This window comes from Schistocerca serialis, chromosome 5, assembly GCF_023864345.2.
Source record: "Schistocerca serialis cubense isolate TAMUIC-IGC-003099 chromosome 5, iqSchSeri2.2, whole genome shotgun sequence".
In the NCBI taxonomy this organism is placed as follows: Eukaryota; Metazoa; Arthropoda; class Insecta; order Orthoptera; family Acrididae; genus Schistocerca; species Schistocerca serialis.
Window position 1 is genome coordinate 425,039,790 of NC_064642.1, and position 18,421 is coordinate 425,058,210.

General features: G+C 42.0%; 1 protein-coding gene across 2 annotated transcripts in view; it reads right to left on the bottom strand.

Annotated features, from left to right (window-relative positions):
* Positions 1 to 3,118: 3,118 nt before the first annotated feature.
* Positions 3,119 to 18,421, bottom strand: part of LOC126480846 (alpha-tubulin N-acetyltransferase 1-like) — a 98,396-nt gene continuing 83,093 nt past the window's right edge. For both annotated transcript variants that reach the window (XM_050104195.1, XM_050104197.1), the window contains one exon: positions 3,119 to 5,148. In XM_050104195.1, coding sequence (XP_049960152.1) covers positions 5,022 to 5,148 — 127 coding nt within the window. In that variant the 3' untranslated portion in view covers positions 3,119 to 5,021. The remainder of the gene's footprint in view (positions 5,149 to 18,421) is intronic.

An 18,421-nucleotide genomic window follows, 5' to 3' on the forward strand; every position in this document is an offset into this window, starting at 1 on the left:
GATTTCTAGTCTCCAGAAAAGTCATTATACTCAAACATAATACGTGTTCCAAAATTCTACAACTGATCGACATTAGAGATATAGGTCTATAGTTCTGCACATCTGTTCGATGTCCCTTCTTGAAAACAGGGATGACCTGTGCCCTTTTCCAATCCTTTGGAATGCTACGCTTTTCTAGAGACCTACGGTACACCGCTGCAGGAAAGGGGGCAAGTTCCTTCGCGTACTCTGTGTAAAATCGAACTGGTATCCCATCAGGTCCAGCGGCCTTTCCTCTTTTGATCGATTTTAATTGTTTCTCCATCCCTCTGTCATCTATTTCGATATCTACCATTTTGTCATCTTTGTGACAATATAGAGAAGGAACTACAGTGCAGTCTTCCTCTGTGAATATCAACAAAAGAAAACAAGGATCAGATTAGTAAAGTAGTAGATGAGTTATGATATGTGGGCAGCAAAATAACTGACAATGGTTGAAGTACAGAGGATATAAAATGTAGACAGGCAGTGGCAAGAAAAGCTTTTCTGAAGAAGAGAAATTTCTAAACACTGGATATATAACTGTTAGGAAGTCTTTTCTGAAGGTATTTGTCTGAAGTGTAGTCCTGTATGGAAGTAAAACATGGATGATAAACAGTTTGGATAAGAAGAGAATATAAGCTTTTGAAATGTGGTGCTACAGAAGAATGTTGAAGATTAGATGGGTAGATCATGTGACTAAAGGGGAGGTTTTGAACAGAATTGAGGAGAAAAAAAAATTGTTGTACAATTTGAGTAAAGTAAGGGTTTGGTTCATAGCACACTTTCTGAGATATCAAGGGATCACCAACTTAGTGGTGAAGGTAAGTGTGGAGGGGATAAAATTGTACAGGGAGACTAAGATATGAATACAGTAAGCAGATTCAGGAGGATGTAAGCAGTAGCTATTCGGAAATGAGGCTTGCACAGGAGAGAGTACCATGGACAGCTATATCAAATCAGTCTTTTGGCTGAAGACAGTAACTACAAACATAATGGAACACAATTAATTGATTACAGTCTTATTTATGTGGCTGTCAGCTGCTCATCACCCCAGCTACACAGTGAGTGGTCACCTTTACTCCTGACATTATTTCAATTTCCATATTGAGTATTTATGTAACATCAGCGAACAATCCTAGCATGAATTCTTTGCAGAAGAATGGAAAAACTGGAGGACCTCAGGGTAGATCATACCGAGTGTTAACACCAGCGAACAATACTGGCATGAAGTCCTTGCAGAAGAATGGAAAACTGGTGGACCTCAGGGTAGATCAGACAAGTTTAACACAGACAGTAACAAAACATCAAACATGTTGGGGGTAGGTCGTGGACTTTTTTCTTACTCTCACTGTTTACAACAAAGTAGATACCTTACAGAATACTGTACCCTCACTTTCACTCTAAAACAGTAATTAGAGACTTTATTGTAATCTTCCCCCCCCCCCCCCCCCACACACACGCACAAACAAACAAACAAAAATTATACGAATAAAATTTAATTTTTTGCAGTCTACTTACATTTTGTGATCCTTGAGTTTCTAGCAAAGTATTTGCCATAAAATCCTAAACATTGTATACAGGTTTCTTCCACTGCAAATCAGTTACATTATATGTAAATGTGAAACCAAAAATTTTATTCAAATAGTACATTAATAAAGGTATATTCACAAATCTGTAGGTCTTTATGGTAGGTAAAACAACACTGTAATTTAAAAGGTTAAGTTTCTGGGAAAAAACAACAAAATGAGTCACATTTGTTTCTTTTTTTAAGTCTGCATGGCTTTAGAAGTAATTTTCAGACTGATACAATATCACTAGCCTTCAGTCATAACTTTGTGGACATTTTGCCCAATATAACTTTTTTTCGTATTTTTTTCCGGCTCCCCCTCCCCTCATTCACTGTCTATATTTTTGTCTTCTAAATTAAAAAGATTTCAATCTATGTTCTTATGGCTCATTTTCCAATTTCTTCTCTTTTATTTACATTACATCATTTTCTCCTACATAGTTCTATTTATTTTTGGAAGTGCTCTTATTAGAGAGTCAAAATTAAGCATGTCATGTAATTTAGGTCTGTCTGTTATACAAACAACTGAAGAGTGGAAATGGAAAACATTCAAGTACCAGACCTGACATTTGCATCCAAAAAATCTAGATGGTATTTGATACCACAGGGTTCAGCTGCTCACTGCATTATCACACACACACAAAAAAAGAAACAAGAGAAACCAGAAGATAAATACTTTACTAGGAATGTTCTAAGTGCCATACCATGGAACTGACTGATTTTTTGTTGTTGTTCAAAGCTAATGTCAAGAACAGAAAATGTAATATAAATGTGAACAGCCAATGAACCCGTCAGTTTGAAACTGGTAATTGCACTATTTGGGTAAATAAATGCCATTATTAACAGTGGCTGGTTGTTTTCTTCCTTGCAAGAATCAACTTGTATTTTGTACACAGCCTTGGTCTCAGTCTTTGACAAAACAGCAGGAGTGCATTCATACTGAGGCATGATATAGTATTTGTAATAATACAAGTACAGAAGTTCAGCATCCGGTTTCTAATTAGTAGAACTGTAGTCAACAAAAACTATTTCTTATATTATTTAAATTTTGGAACTCCAGACAGAAGCACAGCTTGATGTAAAGACCATGTACCAACTACTAAGCATGGTTGAAAGACTTTCTCCATGGTTTGGCACCTGGATCAAGTATAAGAACATTCAATAGAGTACCGATAACACAACTGCACTGAAAACGCATTTTTCTGGAGGGGGCGATGGCGGGGGGTGGGGGGGGGGAGGCGGAGGGGGGGGGGGGGGACGTTTCCACTTTTCAATTAACAATTTTACTGCCCAAACCTATTTTGGAACATTTGTGCTACCATCAATCGTTACTTTTATTCAAGCACATATGTGCTAAAACATTTTTAGCAATAAAATATATCAGTCATCTGGATCAAAATTCCCGTAATTTACAAATATTGCCACTGTTAAAGAGTTTTAGAACCATAATGACGATTACTAAGGATTTCATTTTACTTATCTCTCCACAATAACCATTTTAAAATATTTTACTAAAAAAAACCACAGATGAAACACAAATGTGAATTTGACTTACACAAACAATATGAGAGAGCTGCAAATCAGTGATACAGCACAGTATAAAAATGGAAGTATAAAAACAATATCAAACAATATTTCATCATAACAATAAAAAACAATATAGTCCACATCTGACTTCTCAGGTTTTTTCAGTGCAGTGCAGTGTGCTTCCAAGAGTTCAGCTGAGTTGCTTGAACTTGATGCACAATATTTTGATGACAGAGTTGCCACTGAAATATTGTGCATAAAATGTAAACAACTCAGCAGAACACCACAAATCACATAATTCAGATGGTATTTTTTTCCTTATTCCAACTGTAGTCATGGCTATTATGAAATTTCATCAAAATATAACGCAATGATTATCAACATAACACGAAAAAACAAAACAAAAAAAAAAAAAACCTCCCTTTTATGAATATATCTGTCTACTCAAACTACCGTTTTAGGTAACTGTACTGCATTGTCTGCTTAGTCCATATTTTCTAGGAAAGACAGTCTGTGAAGAAACATATTTCTGAAAATTAAGAGCAAAGGTATAAATATTTTTACAGTACACTTTTCTCTTTACATGAAACATACAATTTTCAGTCTCACAGTAATATTTTCATTTAACATGAATCGAAATTGTAAAACTAATAAATACTACAGTAACTGTCAGCAAACTAATGTAAATATACTTGACAAATTAAAACCGTTAATTTCAACAACTGCATATATCTTGACTGAAGTGCCAGCTTAATTGAAGTTAACTGCTTTATATTTCTATGGTTAACAACAATTAATATACATTTGTTAAAAGAATCTGGAACAATTCCAAATACAACCTTTTCATGAAAATAAAAAATGATTTTCTAGCATAACAGAAATTAAAAGAAAAATTACAGAATAAGGCACTTTTCATCTCATTCCATTTAACCACTCAGTATGATGACAGAATTTAAATTTTACTGAACTGTGTGTTATATGTAGGTAAAGTAAATTGCTCCATAGATCTGGTATTGTTAATTTTATTTGACATTAGCTGTTCAGTTCAAGCATTGTTAACCTGATGCTTAAAGTTTACTAATGCTTAATTATCCTATTCCTCTTTTCTCAAGTCAACTAACAATGACCAAATAAATAGCACTGTCCAAACAGGAATGTTAAATGACAAGAAAGATACTACTAATGATTAGCATTTTACTTTTTACTACTTGACAAATCAAGTAGAACAGTGCAAAGATGATTAAGCACCCAACTACTATATAAGCAACAAATACAATAATTATAAATTTTCATTTAACATTGTTCTGAATGAGATTCAGATTTTACTGAAAACAATTATAAAATATATTCATTTAACAAAACTGCTTCAAATCCATAGTGCAATGAACATCTGTTTACTTTCATTTGAGACACTTAAATTCCGATTCTATACTTTATACATGGTTTTATTTACAATATTATTAAAGCCATCTCTAATACTGCAAAAAAAGCATTATTATGAATGTGCCCACTAACAGGATGTTCCTGTTTAGCTGCCCACAATCACAGGTAGATTAATTTTCACAAGCAATGGGCATTTAGTTTGCCATAATATTGGTATGCTTACAGAATGAGTTTTGCAATACAATTAATATGGTCTCTGTAGAAATGAATGTTCTGTATCTATTAATGAAAACTAAATAAGTACCAATAATGTTTTAATGTGTGTGTTTTAAAAATAGTGTGAAAGCTTTTTCCATCTCAAAAGTTTAAAAAATAATTTTTTGTTTGTTTTGTTTTGATTTGCTGCCTCTGTATATAATGAACTTTGCAGAATACACTACTGTCACTGTACTCTAAAGCTGACAGAGAAAAACAACAGAAAGGAATTAATGTGCTGTTTGGTGCAGTAAATATATGGTGTAGTCTACCACAGCTGCGAATGATGTTGCTCATTGTGTGGTGGAGCCATCTGGAGATCAGGTGCAGATCCTGAGAGACAAGCCATCTCACCACAATGAAGATTAGCTGGATCAATTCCATCACTTGCCACTCTGCAATGAAATATGTTCACATGCAAGCAATGAAGATCATGCAGTGGCTCACCTTTGATGCAATCAAAACATTATGTCTCCCTATAATTGTGATAACAGAGATTTATAAACTACTTTTTAACAGGAATTACTTCTGACAGTTATCCCACAAAGGCCAAAATATTAGATGAAATATGAAAGTTATTAGAAGAAAATTCTTTGAGAAGAGAAAGATATTGCATTTGGAAGTACTTAAGATTTCTGTGTTTTAAATCTACACAATGATGTTTGGCTCTGAGCACTATGGGACTTAACATCTATGGTCATCAGTCCCCTAGAACTTAGAACTACTTAAACCTAACTAACCTAAGGACATCACACAACACCCAGCCATCACGAGGCAGAGAAAATCCCTGACCCCGCCGGGAATCGAACCTGGGAACCCGGGCGTGGGAAGCGAGAACGCTACCGCACGACCACGAGATGCGGGCACACAATGATGTTTACAGAACTGTCTACAAGTAAGAGTGTTTCAATGGAAAAACAGTACACATGGACGAACTGACAAGTTTTGTAAAAAAGGGGCAGGTCCCATTTCTTCCACCAAAAACACGCAAATTCTTTTCAGTTCTCTAGCCCAAATGTTTCAGCACATTTGTACCTCAATAATGGGTTCTTATTTTTTACATTATATGTCTGGAACTATAAAGTGTTTCAACCATAACAGTGAAGACTGAAATTTTGGCCTTATAATTTTTTGTAGCTTTCGTAATTATTGCTTTTTTTCAGCTATTAATTTGTTTGGTTTTTTCAACAATTGTTCATTCCGTTTACAACCTATTTTTGCACAAATAGCATAAAATTTATGAAAATCACTTCATTATTTCCTGTTGCTCTGTAGAACATAACTTTTTTTTAGGTTTAGGCCCCTTTTCCACAGCCATAAAAGTAATATAGATTATGCACAATCTTTTGTGGCCGTAATAAAAGTCTTACTTTGACCACAGATGTTTGGTTTTATTTCAAAGCACCTTCTGTGATCAGATGTTGCCCCCTCCCCAGTATTCTTCTACACATAGGTATTTGGTTTTTAGTGCACTGAAGTTCACTGACATGGAATACATTTTTGTTTTCCTGCTGTGTAGGTCGACTTATACTTTGTTTTGATGTTGCAGAGTGTGATGACATCAGGTTGACAGTATAGGACTACTGTTCCTCTAGTGTAGCAGTGCTAGTGAATCACCCTGAGGTGATAAAATAGGGAGATGCACACAGTGGAGCCCACTTTGAAGCAGCTTCCAGTCACCATTGGTAAGCTACTGTTTACACAAAGGTTGGCATGAAAGTCAGCACAGCCATCCTAGTAGCAACAGGTTCTGGATATCATTACTTTGTAGGTAGATGTGTTCAGTAAAGATGTGAACAGAACCCGATGCATTTCTCGATAATGCACAATAGGATAGCAATTGCAGTTTCAGTGTGCTATTTTCCAACAATGTTGCAACTGAAACATGCTTTAGTTTGCATGGTCATGGTGACAGGCAGTTTCACAGGTAAGGCCTGATTTATCTGCGGAGTTACTGGAAGAAGTAGCCAAACAGCAAGTTCCTTCTGGATTAATCACACTCTGTCTTCGCTCTTAATTTCATTATGCACTGTAACAGTTTCCTTCAAGGCTCCACAACATCTACATCTAAATCTACATCCATACTCCGCAAGCCACCTGACGGTGTGTGGCGGAGGGTACCTTGAGTACCTCTATCGGTTCTCCCTTCTATTCCAGTCTCGTATTGTTCGTGGAAAGAAGGATTGTCGGTATGCCTCTGTGTGGGCTCTAATCTCTCTGATTTTATCCTCATGGTCTCTTCGCGAGATATACGTAGGAGGGATCAATATGCTGCTTGACTCTTCGGTGAAGGTATGTTCTCGAAACTTTGACAAAAGCCCGTACCGAGCTACTGAGCGTCTCTCCTGCAGAGTCTTCCACTGGAGTTTATCTATCATCTCCGTAACGCTTTCGCAATTACTAAATGATCCTGTAACAAAGCGCACTGCTCTCCGTTGGATCTTCTCTATATCTTCTATCAACCCTATCTGGTACAGATCCCACACTGCTGAGCAGTATTCAAGCAGCGGGCGAACAAGCGTACTGTAACCTACTTCCTTTGTTTTCGGATTGCATTTCCTTAGGATTCTTCCAATGAATCTCAGTTTGGCATCTGCTTTACCGACGATCAACATTATGTGATCATTCCATTTTAAATCACTCCTAATGCATACTCCCAGATAATTTATGGTATTAACTGTTTCCAGTTGCTGACCTGCTATTTTGTAGCTAAATGATAAAGGATCTATCTTTCTGTGTATTCGCAGCACATTACACTTGTCTACACTGAGATTCAATTGCCATTCCCTGCACCATGCGTCAATTCGCTGCAGATCCTCCTGCATTTCAGTACAATTTTCCATTGTTAAAACCTCTCGATACACCACAGCATCATCTGCAAAAAGCCTCAGTGAACTTCCGATGTCATCCACAAGGTCATTTATGTATAGTGAATAGCAACGGTCCTATGACACTCCCCTGCGGCACACCTGAAATCCCTCTTACTTCGGAAGACTTCTCTCCATTGAGAATGTCATGCTGCGTCCTGTTATCTAGGAACTCCTCAATTCAATCACACAATTGGTCTGATAGTCCATATGCTCTTACTTTGTTCATTGAACGACTGTGGGGAACTGTATCGAATGCCTTGCGGAAGTCAAGAAACACGGCATCTACCTGTGAACCCGTGTCTATGGCCCTCTGAGTCTCGTGGATGAATAGCGCAAGCTGGGTTTCACATGACCGTCTTTTTCGAAACCCATGGTGATTCCTACAGAGTAGATTTCTAGTCTCCAGAAAAGTCATTATACTCGAACACAATACGTGTTCCAAAATTCTACAACTGATCGACGTTAGAGATATAGGTCTATAGTTCTGCACATCTGCTCGACGTCCCTTCTTGAAAACGGGGATGACCTGTGCCCTTTTCCAATCCTTTGGAACGCTAAGCTCTTCTAGAGACCTACGGTACACCGCTGCAAGAAGGGGGGCAAGTTCCTTCGCGTACTCTGCGTAAAATTGAACTGGTATCCCATCAGGTCCAGAGGCCTTTCCTCTTTTGAGCGATTTTAATTGTTTCTCTATCCCTCTGTCGTCTATTTCGATATCTACCATTTTGTCATCTGTGCGACAATCTAGAGAAGGAACTACAGTGCAATCTTCCTCTGTGAAACAACTTTGGAAAAAGACATTTAGTATTTCGGCCTTTAGTCTGTCATCCTCTGTTTCAGTACCATTTTGGTCACAGAGTGTCTGGACATTTTGTTTTGATCCACCTACCGCTTTGACATAAGACCAAAATTTCTTAGGATTTTCTGCCAAGTCAGTACATAGAACTTTACTTTCGAATTCATTGAACGCCTCTCGCATAGCCCTCCTCACACTACATTTCGCTTCGCGTAATTTTTGTTTGTCTGCAAGGCTTTGGCTATGTTTATGTTTGCTGTGAAGTTCCCTTTGCTTCCGCAGCAGTTTTCTAACTCAGTTGTTGTACCACGGTGGCTCTTTTCCATCTCTTACGATCTTGCTTGGCACATACTCATCTAACGCATTATGTACGACGGTTTTGAACTTTGTCCACTGATCCTCAACACTATCTGTACTTGAGACAAAACTTTTGTGTTGAGCCAACAGGTACTCTGAAATCTGCTTTTTGTCATTTTTTCTAAACAGAAAAATCTTCCTACCCTTTTTAATATTCCTATTTACGGCTGAAATCATCGATGCCGTAACCGCTTTATGATCGCTGATTCCCTGTTCTGCGTTAACTTTTTCAAATAGTTCGGGTCTGTTTGTCACCAGAAGGTCTAATATGTTATCGCCACGAGTCGGTTCTCTGTTTAACTGCTCAAGGTGGTTTTCAGATAAAGCACTTAAAAAAAATTCACTGGATTCTTTGTCCCTGCCACCCGTTATGAACGTCTGAGTCTCCCAGTCTATATCCGGCAAATTAAAATCTCCACCCAGAACTATAACATGGTGGGGAAATCTACTCGAAATATTTTCCAAATTATCCTTCAAGTGCTCAGCCACAACAGCTGCTGAGCCAGGGGGCCTATAGAGACATCCAATTACCATGTCTGAGCCTGCTTTAACCGTGACCTTCACCCAAATCATTTCACATTTCGGATCTCCGTCAATTTCCTTCGATACTATTGCACTTCTTATCGCTATAAACACGCCTCCCCCTTCAATGTCCAGCCTGTCTCTGTGGTATACATTCCAATCTGAGTTTAGGATTTCATTACTATTTACATCTGGTTTCAGCCAACTTTCTGTCCCTTGTACTATATGAGCGTTGTGACCGTTTATTAATGAGAGCAGTTCTGGGACCTTTCTGTAGACGCTCCTGCAGTTTACTATTAGCACATTAATATTGTTATTCCCTGTTGCATTTTGCCTACTCCTACCTTGCTGCGTCTCAGGAGGCGTCTTGTTGGGCCTAGGGAGGGGATTCTCTAACCTAAAAAACCCCCATGTGCACTCCACACGTACTCCGCTACCCTTGTAGCCGCTTCCGGCGTGTAGTGCACGCCTGACCTATTCAGGGGGACCCTACATTTCTCCACCCGATAGCGGAGGTCGAGAAATTTGCACCCCAGATCTCCGCAGAATCGTCTGAGCCTCTGGTTTAAGCCTTCCACTCGGCTCGAAACCAGAGGACCGCGATCGGTTCTGGGAACGATACTACAAATAGTTAGCTCTGATTTCACCCCGCGAGCGAGGCTTTGCGCCTTCACCAATTCCGCCAACCGCCTGTACGAACTGAGGATGACCTCTGAACCCAGACGGCAGGAGTCATTGGTACCGACATGAGCAACAATTTGCAGTCGGGTGCACCCAGTGCTCTCTATCGCCGCCGGTAGGGCCTCCTCCATATCTCGGATGAGACCCCCCGGCAAGCAGACAGAGTGAAAACTGGCCTTCTTCCCCGACCTTCCCGCTATTTCCCTAAGGGGCTCCATCACCCGCCTAACGTTGGAGCTCCCAATAACTAATAAACCCCTCCCCCCGTGTGCCTGCTCGGACCTTGCTGAAGGAGCAGCCACATGTCCACTCACAGGCAGAGCGGGCGATGCCACACGGCCAGCCTCCACATTGACCCTCTGCCTCGTGCGCCGCGAACGCCGCTGAACCCGCCACTCCTCTTGGGGAGAGGGTGGCCCAACCGCACCCAGTACACGCGAAGATGTCTCGACAGCAGGGACAGTGGGTGAAGCGTGTAACACCTGGGGTGTACCTTGCGATGCACCAGACTCCCCACTGCCGCTACACTCCGAGGCAGCAGCCTGAAGACGGCTGACCGCGGCCATCAACACGCTCAGCTGTTCGCGAACAGTGGCCAGCTCCTCCTGCGTCCGTACACAGCAGCCACACATCCTATCCATCCTAAGGAATCAATTTACTGAAGAGAGTTAATCAACCTTTAACTAGACTGCTAATTCACTAAAGGCGGCTGTTTCTTCACTAAACTGTGGTTGCTAGGCACTTCTTGTAGAAAACAATGAAAATAGCACTACCTGTCTCTGGACTGTATTGCAAACAAACACTAGCACTATTGGCACTATGGTTGACTAAAGGGACTCTCTCTGACTATTCAAAACAAACACGAAATCTATGGAACTATTAATAGCACTCGACAATTAAAGCTTCCTAAAAGCAAATACACACGGAAGAATAAGTGACAAGTAAGAAAAATACAGTTAATACTTAAATTAAGGTAGCTCGCTGCACAGCAGACGTGATGCAGACGGCAGTTACGACGACACTGACTCTACTGGCACTATGGCTGACTAAAGGGACTCTCTCTGACTGTATTCAAAACAAACACGAAATCTATGGAACACTATTAATAGCACCCGACAATTAAAGCTTCCTAAAAGCAAATACACATGGAAGAAGAAGTGACAAGTAAGAAAAATACAGTTAATACTTAAATTAAGGTAGCTCGCTGCACAAGACTGGACCTCCTCAAGCATTTATTATATCACAGGTGCTACAAAGCAAAATGTGTGGGGTCCAAGTTAGACTTTTATTAAAATCATTAAATATGGTCTATTACCTGCCTTATTTTTGTAGAACTTTTTCTGATACTACTTTACAATGGAAGCATTTAATTTTGTCTATTTTGAGAGCTACTACTCATTCCAATGTTTAATCCTCATCTACCTAAAAACATAAGTAATGTCCCAGTTGTCCTGGACTAATTTCAGATTAACAACAGTATTTTAGCATTTGATGTTCTTCGAGGTTTAAGAATATGTCTGCACATGTTCTTTCATGTATGAAACAATGTGTGAAGGACATGTGAAAAATATTACAAATTGTAATATTTGTTGCTAATGTGAGCATCCTACTTACAGTCCTTTTAATCTAAAAGCTTATGCAATTCTAAATGAGTAAGTAACCAAATGGTCTCAGTAAATGCTATTAATAAGTCACTAGCTGAAACTCCATGTCTAAAGTTTCTTACTGTTGAAGTTGTTCAGACATAAGCTATAAAGCCTCACCCATAGCTTTATCACACTGTTTTGTGTTGTATAGGAGGAGTCCTCACCTGACACTTTTTACAGAAAGTTTACCACAGTCTCTACGATTTTACTTTTTGGAAGTAGGTTTTTTTTTTTTTTCATGCTCAATGAGACCACTCAGTCGAACCTCTTTTCTGTTTTTCCCTTCAAACATCATCTGGCAACTGGGCACGATACCACAAGAAGCTATTCACTTGTAGAGAACTGCCATTCTTTCCAACAGGTCGTGAAGAAACAAGACAAATTCACATCATGCAAGATGATAACTGTAGGAAGGGTTCTCAAAAACTTTGAAGTCTGCTGCAGTTGTTTAGTACAAATTATTTGGCAATGCATTAGATTTTATTAATCACTAAAGAACAAAGTGACATGTCTCAATCTTGAATAGACAATTGTAAGGGCGTCTCCAACTTGAACTACACATTTGTTACACACTATCCATTTAGTGGATTGATCTTTTTTAAAAAAATCATCTTTAGCATCATGTGACATGGTGCATTATCTGCATATCATTAAGTGTAGAGTAGACAGACATATGATTCTCCTGTCTCATGGTATGATACACCTACTATTCTTTCTGTATTAGGTTCTATATTACAGCAACACTTCTTCATGGAATGATCAACTTACCTCCCATGAAATTCTTTGCTGCATCTGAATACGGTAAACTGCAGTGAACAGCGTCTGAGACGCTTCCTTAAATCAGTAATCTACTGTGAGACTTCAAGAAAAACCAAAAATCAGATGGCACAACAGGCAACTTTACATTTACATCTACATCAATACTCTTTAAGCCATCTGTCAATGTGGTGGAAAGTTTTTTTTAGGTACCACTAACTGATTCCCCCTTGCCTGTTCCATTTGCAAATGGCACTTGGGAAGAATGAATGTCAGTAGGCCTCTCTATTAGATCTAATTTCTTGAATTTTCTCACTGTGGTCATTTCACAAGACATATATGGGAGGCAGCAGATTGTTTTCCGACTTTTCCCAGAAAGTACTCTCTCAGGATTTCAACAGTAAACCATCCTAGCAAAAACTCAAAATGATTTAGGGAAAAAAAAAAAAAAAAAAAGCATGGCCACAACAAGTTTTAAACACTGCTTTTCCTAAGTAGAAGTCTAATTCCTTATCCAGTACACACAAGTTGTCCTGAGTCTGATGGCGACCATGAAAAAGTTGGGGTAGTGCCGACAGATGGTGTGGCTTAGTATTTTTCATCTGAGTTATTACTGAATGTGAAGTGCACTTACTTTTATTTCTGGTTAGTAAATACTTTAGGGGAATCAAAAGCATAGGATATAACACATGAGAACTGTCTGCAGAGCAAACAGATAGGGCTGTGTTTACCTGAGAGCCTTGGAAGAGAGATGGATATTGCTACAAGGATTGCACATCAACATAAATCAAACATTTAAGAGTACAAAAGCTGTATGAAGCTACTTTAGAAATTATATTACTGTTGGCTGATGGGTATAATATGGACGGTGATATCTACAGAACCACAAGGTAATTGGAAATTTATATTCAACATTGTGACTTGCTCAGCACGTGTCTTGGCCACAAGATCACAACATAAAGCTGTCAGCAACATATCCCTAACCAAACGTAGAGTTCAAAATTTATTATAGAAAGAGATGATTTTTTTGCACAGCACCAGATCATCAGAAGAGTGTACCAAGAATGTGCACATCAATTTGTTTATCTACCTGACCATCAAAGGAAAAGTTATTCCTACGGAAGGTGGTTGGTTGGTTGCTTGGTTGGCTGGTTGGTTTAGAGGCAGGAGAAGGGACCAAACTACGAGGTCTCGGTCCCTTGTCCCTAATAAAACAATGCCACAAGTGTGAGAATAAAATGGACGAAACATATAACGCAAAACAGAAAGAAAGGAAAAGCCACAAGAACAAAGGGAAGGCAACTAACACTAAAAGGAACAAAAGAGGACAAGAAAACAACAGAGAGATGCTAGAAACAGAAGAGAGTACAACATGAAAGCAGATTACAGAGGCCGGCCAACCACTACAATAAAAAGGGAAAGCTAGCCACTCTGCAATACATTAAAACTTACACCCTAAAAGCACTAGGGTGGAGGACACAGAGGGGCAAAGGACATGCGCTGAAACCTACATAGAAGTATGAAATCCATTCTCACGGATAAAACGTAAAACTAAAGCTGCTGCGGAAGCATTGCTGCCCAACACCAAAGGCAGGGAACTGGGTAAGTTAAAAGTCTGCCGCAGAGTGGCTAAAAGTTGGCAGTCCAGCAAGAGGTGGACAACTGTCACTTGGGAGCCACAGCGACACTGAGGTCGGTCCTCGCGACGGAGTAGGTAATCATGCGTAGCCATGTAGGGCCAATGTGGAGCCGGCTGAGGACAACTGTTTTCCAGCGAGAAGCCTGCATGGAAAACTTCCACACATTTATCATCTCCTTAATGACACGCAGTTTGTTGTACGTGCTGTTATGCCATTCCATCTCCCAAGCTGGAAAACCCTGTGGTGTAAGACAGAACACAAGTCAGCATTGGAGATGCCTATCTCCAGAAGCGATTTCCGCATTGCCTGTTTGGCCAGCCTGTCGGCAAGTTCGTTGCCAGGGATTCCGACGTGTCCTGGGGTCCACACAAACACCACAGAACGGCGGGACTGTTCCAGGGCATAGATGGACTCCTGAACGGACACTAACAGAGGGTGCCGAGGGTAGCAGTGGTCGATAGCTTGTAGGCTACTCAATGAGTCAGTACACAGGAGAAATGACTCGCCAGGCATGAGCGAATGTACTCAAGCACACAAGATATGGCCGCCAGCTCTGCAGTGGAAACACTGCAGCCAACTGGCAAGGAGTGCTACTCAACATGTCCTCCATGAACATATGCAAAGCCTATGTGAGCATCAGCCATTGAGCCATTGGTTTAAACCACTTCAGAGCCCTGGACCACGTCAAGAATCGAGAGGAAGTGACAGTGGAGAGCAGCGAGGTTAACGGAGTCTTTAGGGCCATGCAAAAGGTCCAGACAAAGCTGTGGCCGAGGCGTACACGATGGAGGCATATGTGAACGGACCACAAGTAGAGCTCCTGTTGCTAATTGAACCCCACAAATGCTGAAGGCGCTGCCAAACCATAAACCACACTCCCATAGTCAATTCGGGATTGGACAAGGGCTCTGTAGAGCTGCAGCAGCGTAGAGCGATCTGCACCCCAATTGGTGTTGCTCAGCCAATGAAGGGCATTGAGGTGCTGCCAGCGCTTCTGCTTAAGCTGATGAAAATGAGTGAGCCAAGTCAATCGAGCATCAAAAACCAGTCCTAGGAATTAATATGTCTCCACTACAATGAGTGGATCATCATTAAAGTAAAGTGCGGGTTCAGGATGAACGGTATGACGCCAACAGAAGTGCATGACATGTGACTTTGCGGCTGAAAACTGGAAGCTGTGGGATACAGCCCATGACTGTGCCTTGTGGATGGCTCCCTGGAGGCGCCACTCAGCAACAAGTCCTGGAGCAGCAGTACAAAATGTAGAAGTCGTCTCCATACAGAGAAGGTGAGACGGAGCACCCGACAGCTGCTGCTAGACTGTTAATGGCCACTAAAAATAGAGACACTTGATACAGAGCCCTGCGGGACTCCATTCTCCTGGATTTGGATGGAACTATGGGAGTCACCAACTTGGACACGGAAAGTACGGAGTGACAGGAAGTTTTGGATAAAACTCGGGAGTGGTCTCCGGAGACTCCACTCATTCAATGTGGCAAGGATATTATGTCGCCAAGTTGTGTCATATGCTTTATATAAGTAAAAAAAAGACGGCAATCAGGTGTTGCCATCCGGAAAAGGCTGTTCCGATGGCAGACTCGATGGACACAAGATCATCAGTGGTAGAGCGACCCTGGCAGAAGCCGCCCTGACATGGAGCCAGCAAGTCACGTGACTCCAGGACGCAACCCAATTGCCGAGATACCATACATTCCAGCAGCTTACAAAGGACGTTGGTGAGGCTTATGGACCGATAGCTATCCACATTAAGCGGGTTTTTACCGGGTTTGAGCACGGGAATGATGGTGCTCTCCAGCCACTGTGAAGGAAAGACGCCATCGCAACAGATCCGGTTGAAGATGACAAGAAGATGTCGCTTGTAGTCAGATGAGATATGTTTAAATCATCTGGCTGTGGATGCAATCAGGCCCAGGAGCTGTGTCAGGGCAATGTGCAAGGGCACTGAGGAGCTCCCACTCTGTAAATGGGACGTTATAGGATTCACTGCAGTGTGTAGTGAATGAGAGGACGTTCCCTTCCAGCTGCCGTTTGAGTGTGCGAAAGGCTGGGGGTAATTCTCTGACGCAGAGACTCGAGCAAAGTGCTCGGCAATCGCGTTTGTGTTGGTACCTAACTTGCCATTTGTGGTAACACGTGGGACAGCTGTTGGGGCCTGGTACCCGAAGAGACATTTGATCTTTGCCCAGATGTGGGGCACCCAATGGTGGAGACGTATCTCTCCCAACACTCCTTCTCCCATTGTTTGATAAGGTAGCGAACAAGGGCGCGGAGCTGTTTCAAGGCTATGAGGTGCTCCAGGGAGCTGTAGAGCTCGCCGAAGCTCCTTAATTGCTTCAGGAACTTCTGGTGACCACCAAGGGACTGACTTATGGTTCGGGCACCCTAAAGAGCGAGGGATCTCGTTTTCTGCCGCAGAAACAATTGTGCTAGTCACCTGCTCAACCATCACATCAACATTACCATGTGGGGGAGATTCAGCGGTGACAGCAGAGGTGAAAGTTCCCCAGTCCACCTTGTTTAAAGCCCATTTGGGCAGGCGTCCATGTGCCTAATGCTGGGCCAGTGACAGGAAGATGGGGAAGTGGTCACTACCACACAGGTTGTCATGTGCTCTCCAGTGGATAGATGGGAGAAGTCCTGGGCTGCAAATTGAGAAATCAATGGCCAAGTAACTACCATTAGCCACACTGAAATGTGTGGCATCCCCAGTATTTAAGAGGCAGAGGTCGAATTGCGGCAGTAAAGTTTCGACATGTCTGCCTCGGCCAGTAAGCATGGTACCACCCCGTAAGGGGTTATGGGCATTAAAATCTCACAGAAGTAGGAAAGGTTTAGGGATTGATCAATCAGTGCAGCTAATACATTCGGGGGTACTGCACCATCTGGAGGGAGATACACATTGCAGACAGTTATTTCCTGCATCGTCCTTATTCTGACAGCCACAGCTTCAAGAGGGGTTTGAAGGGGCACATTTTCACTACAGACCGAGATTAGGACATAAACACAAACTCCACCTGACACTCGATTATAGTCGCTACGGTTCCTGTAACATCCCTTATAGCTGCGGAAGGCAGGGGTCCACATTGCTGGGAACCAGGTTTCCTGGAGGGCAATGCAGACAGCAGGTGTAAAAAACCACCACAATTCCACTGGAGGATCATATTGAGAGACTGGAAAGGTATCGAACATTCAATGAGACAGTTTACACCTCAGAGTCACTTGCTGCCACCAATTCATTGCCTGAGCAGTCTATATCCATTGTGTCTGAGGGTCTGACGAGATCTAGGTCCTCAGCGGACACCAAAATCTCCACCCCATCCTTGGCCACAGAGCTTGTAGGTAGCGGTGGTGTGGGTGCCACCACAATTTCCTTGGTCTTAGGGGTTTTCTTTTTGGATTTCTCTTGCTGCTCCTTGGGTTTCTCTGGCTGGGAGGACTTCACTGCTTCAGTCTCCAGGACTGAGGATGAGCGTGAAGCCCTACAACCAGCCACTGGTGGGTGCCACCTTTCCCACTAGAAGAAACCTGGGAAGGGAGTGACCCAAGGGTCCCCTTCCTAGTGAGAGAGGCCGAAGAAGACTTACACTTCTCTGGCTTAAAAGTGGGGATGGACATCTCCGATGGTTGGGGGGTTGTTGCTCCCAAAGTAGGTGGTGCAAGAGCAACAGGGAGGGAAATGACCCCCACCATTAATGGGGTAGGTGTAGTCTTCCGGCTCTGAGGGGTGACCTGGTTTGGCGGAGCTGATGGCGCCAGACCTGTTGTAGCGGCAGCATAAGACGATGTCATATGCACAGGATGCAAGCGTTCAAATTTTCTCTTAGCCTCAATGTAGGTCAGTCTGTCCAGGGTCTTGTACTCCATGATTTTCCTTTCTTTCTGGAGAATCCTGCAGTCAGGCGAGCAAGGCGAATGGTGCTCTCCGCAGTTGACACAGATGGGAGGTGCGGCACAAGGAGTATTGGGATGTGATGGGCGTCTGCAATCTCAGTATGTGACACTGGAAGTACAGCGGGAAGACATATGGCCGAACTTCCAGCACTTAAAGCACCGCATTGGGGGAGGGATATATGGCTTTACATCACACTGGTAGACTGTCATCTTGACCTTCTTGGGCGATGTATCACCCTCCAAGATGAAGGCACCGGTGGCAACCCGATTATCCTTCAGACCCCGGTGGACAGGCCGGATGTAATGTACACCTTGCCGCTCTAAATTGGTGTGCAGCTCATTGACAGACTGCAAAAGAAGGTCTCTGTGAAATATGATTCGCTGGACCATATTTAAGCTCTTATGGGGCGTGATGGTTACAGAAACAGCCCCGAGCCTTTCGCAAGCGAGTAACTCCCGTGACTGGGCAGAGGATGCTGTTTTGATCA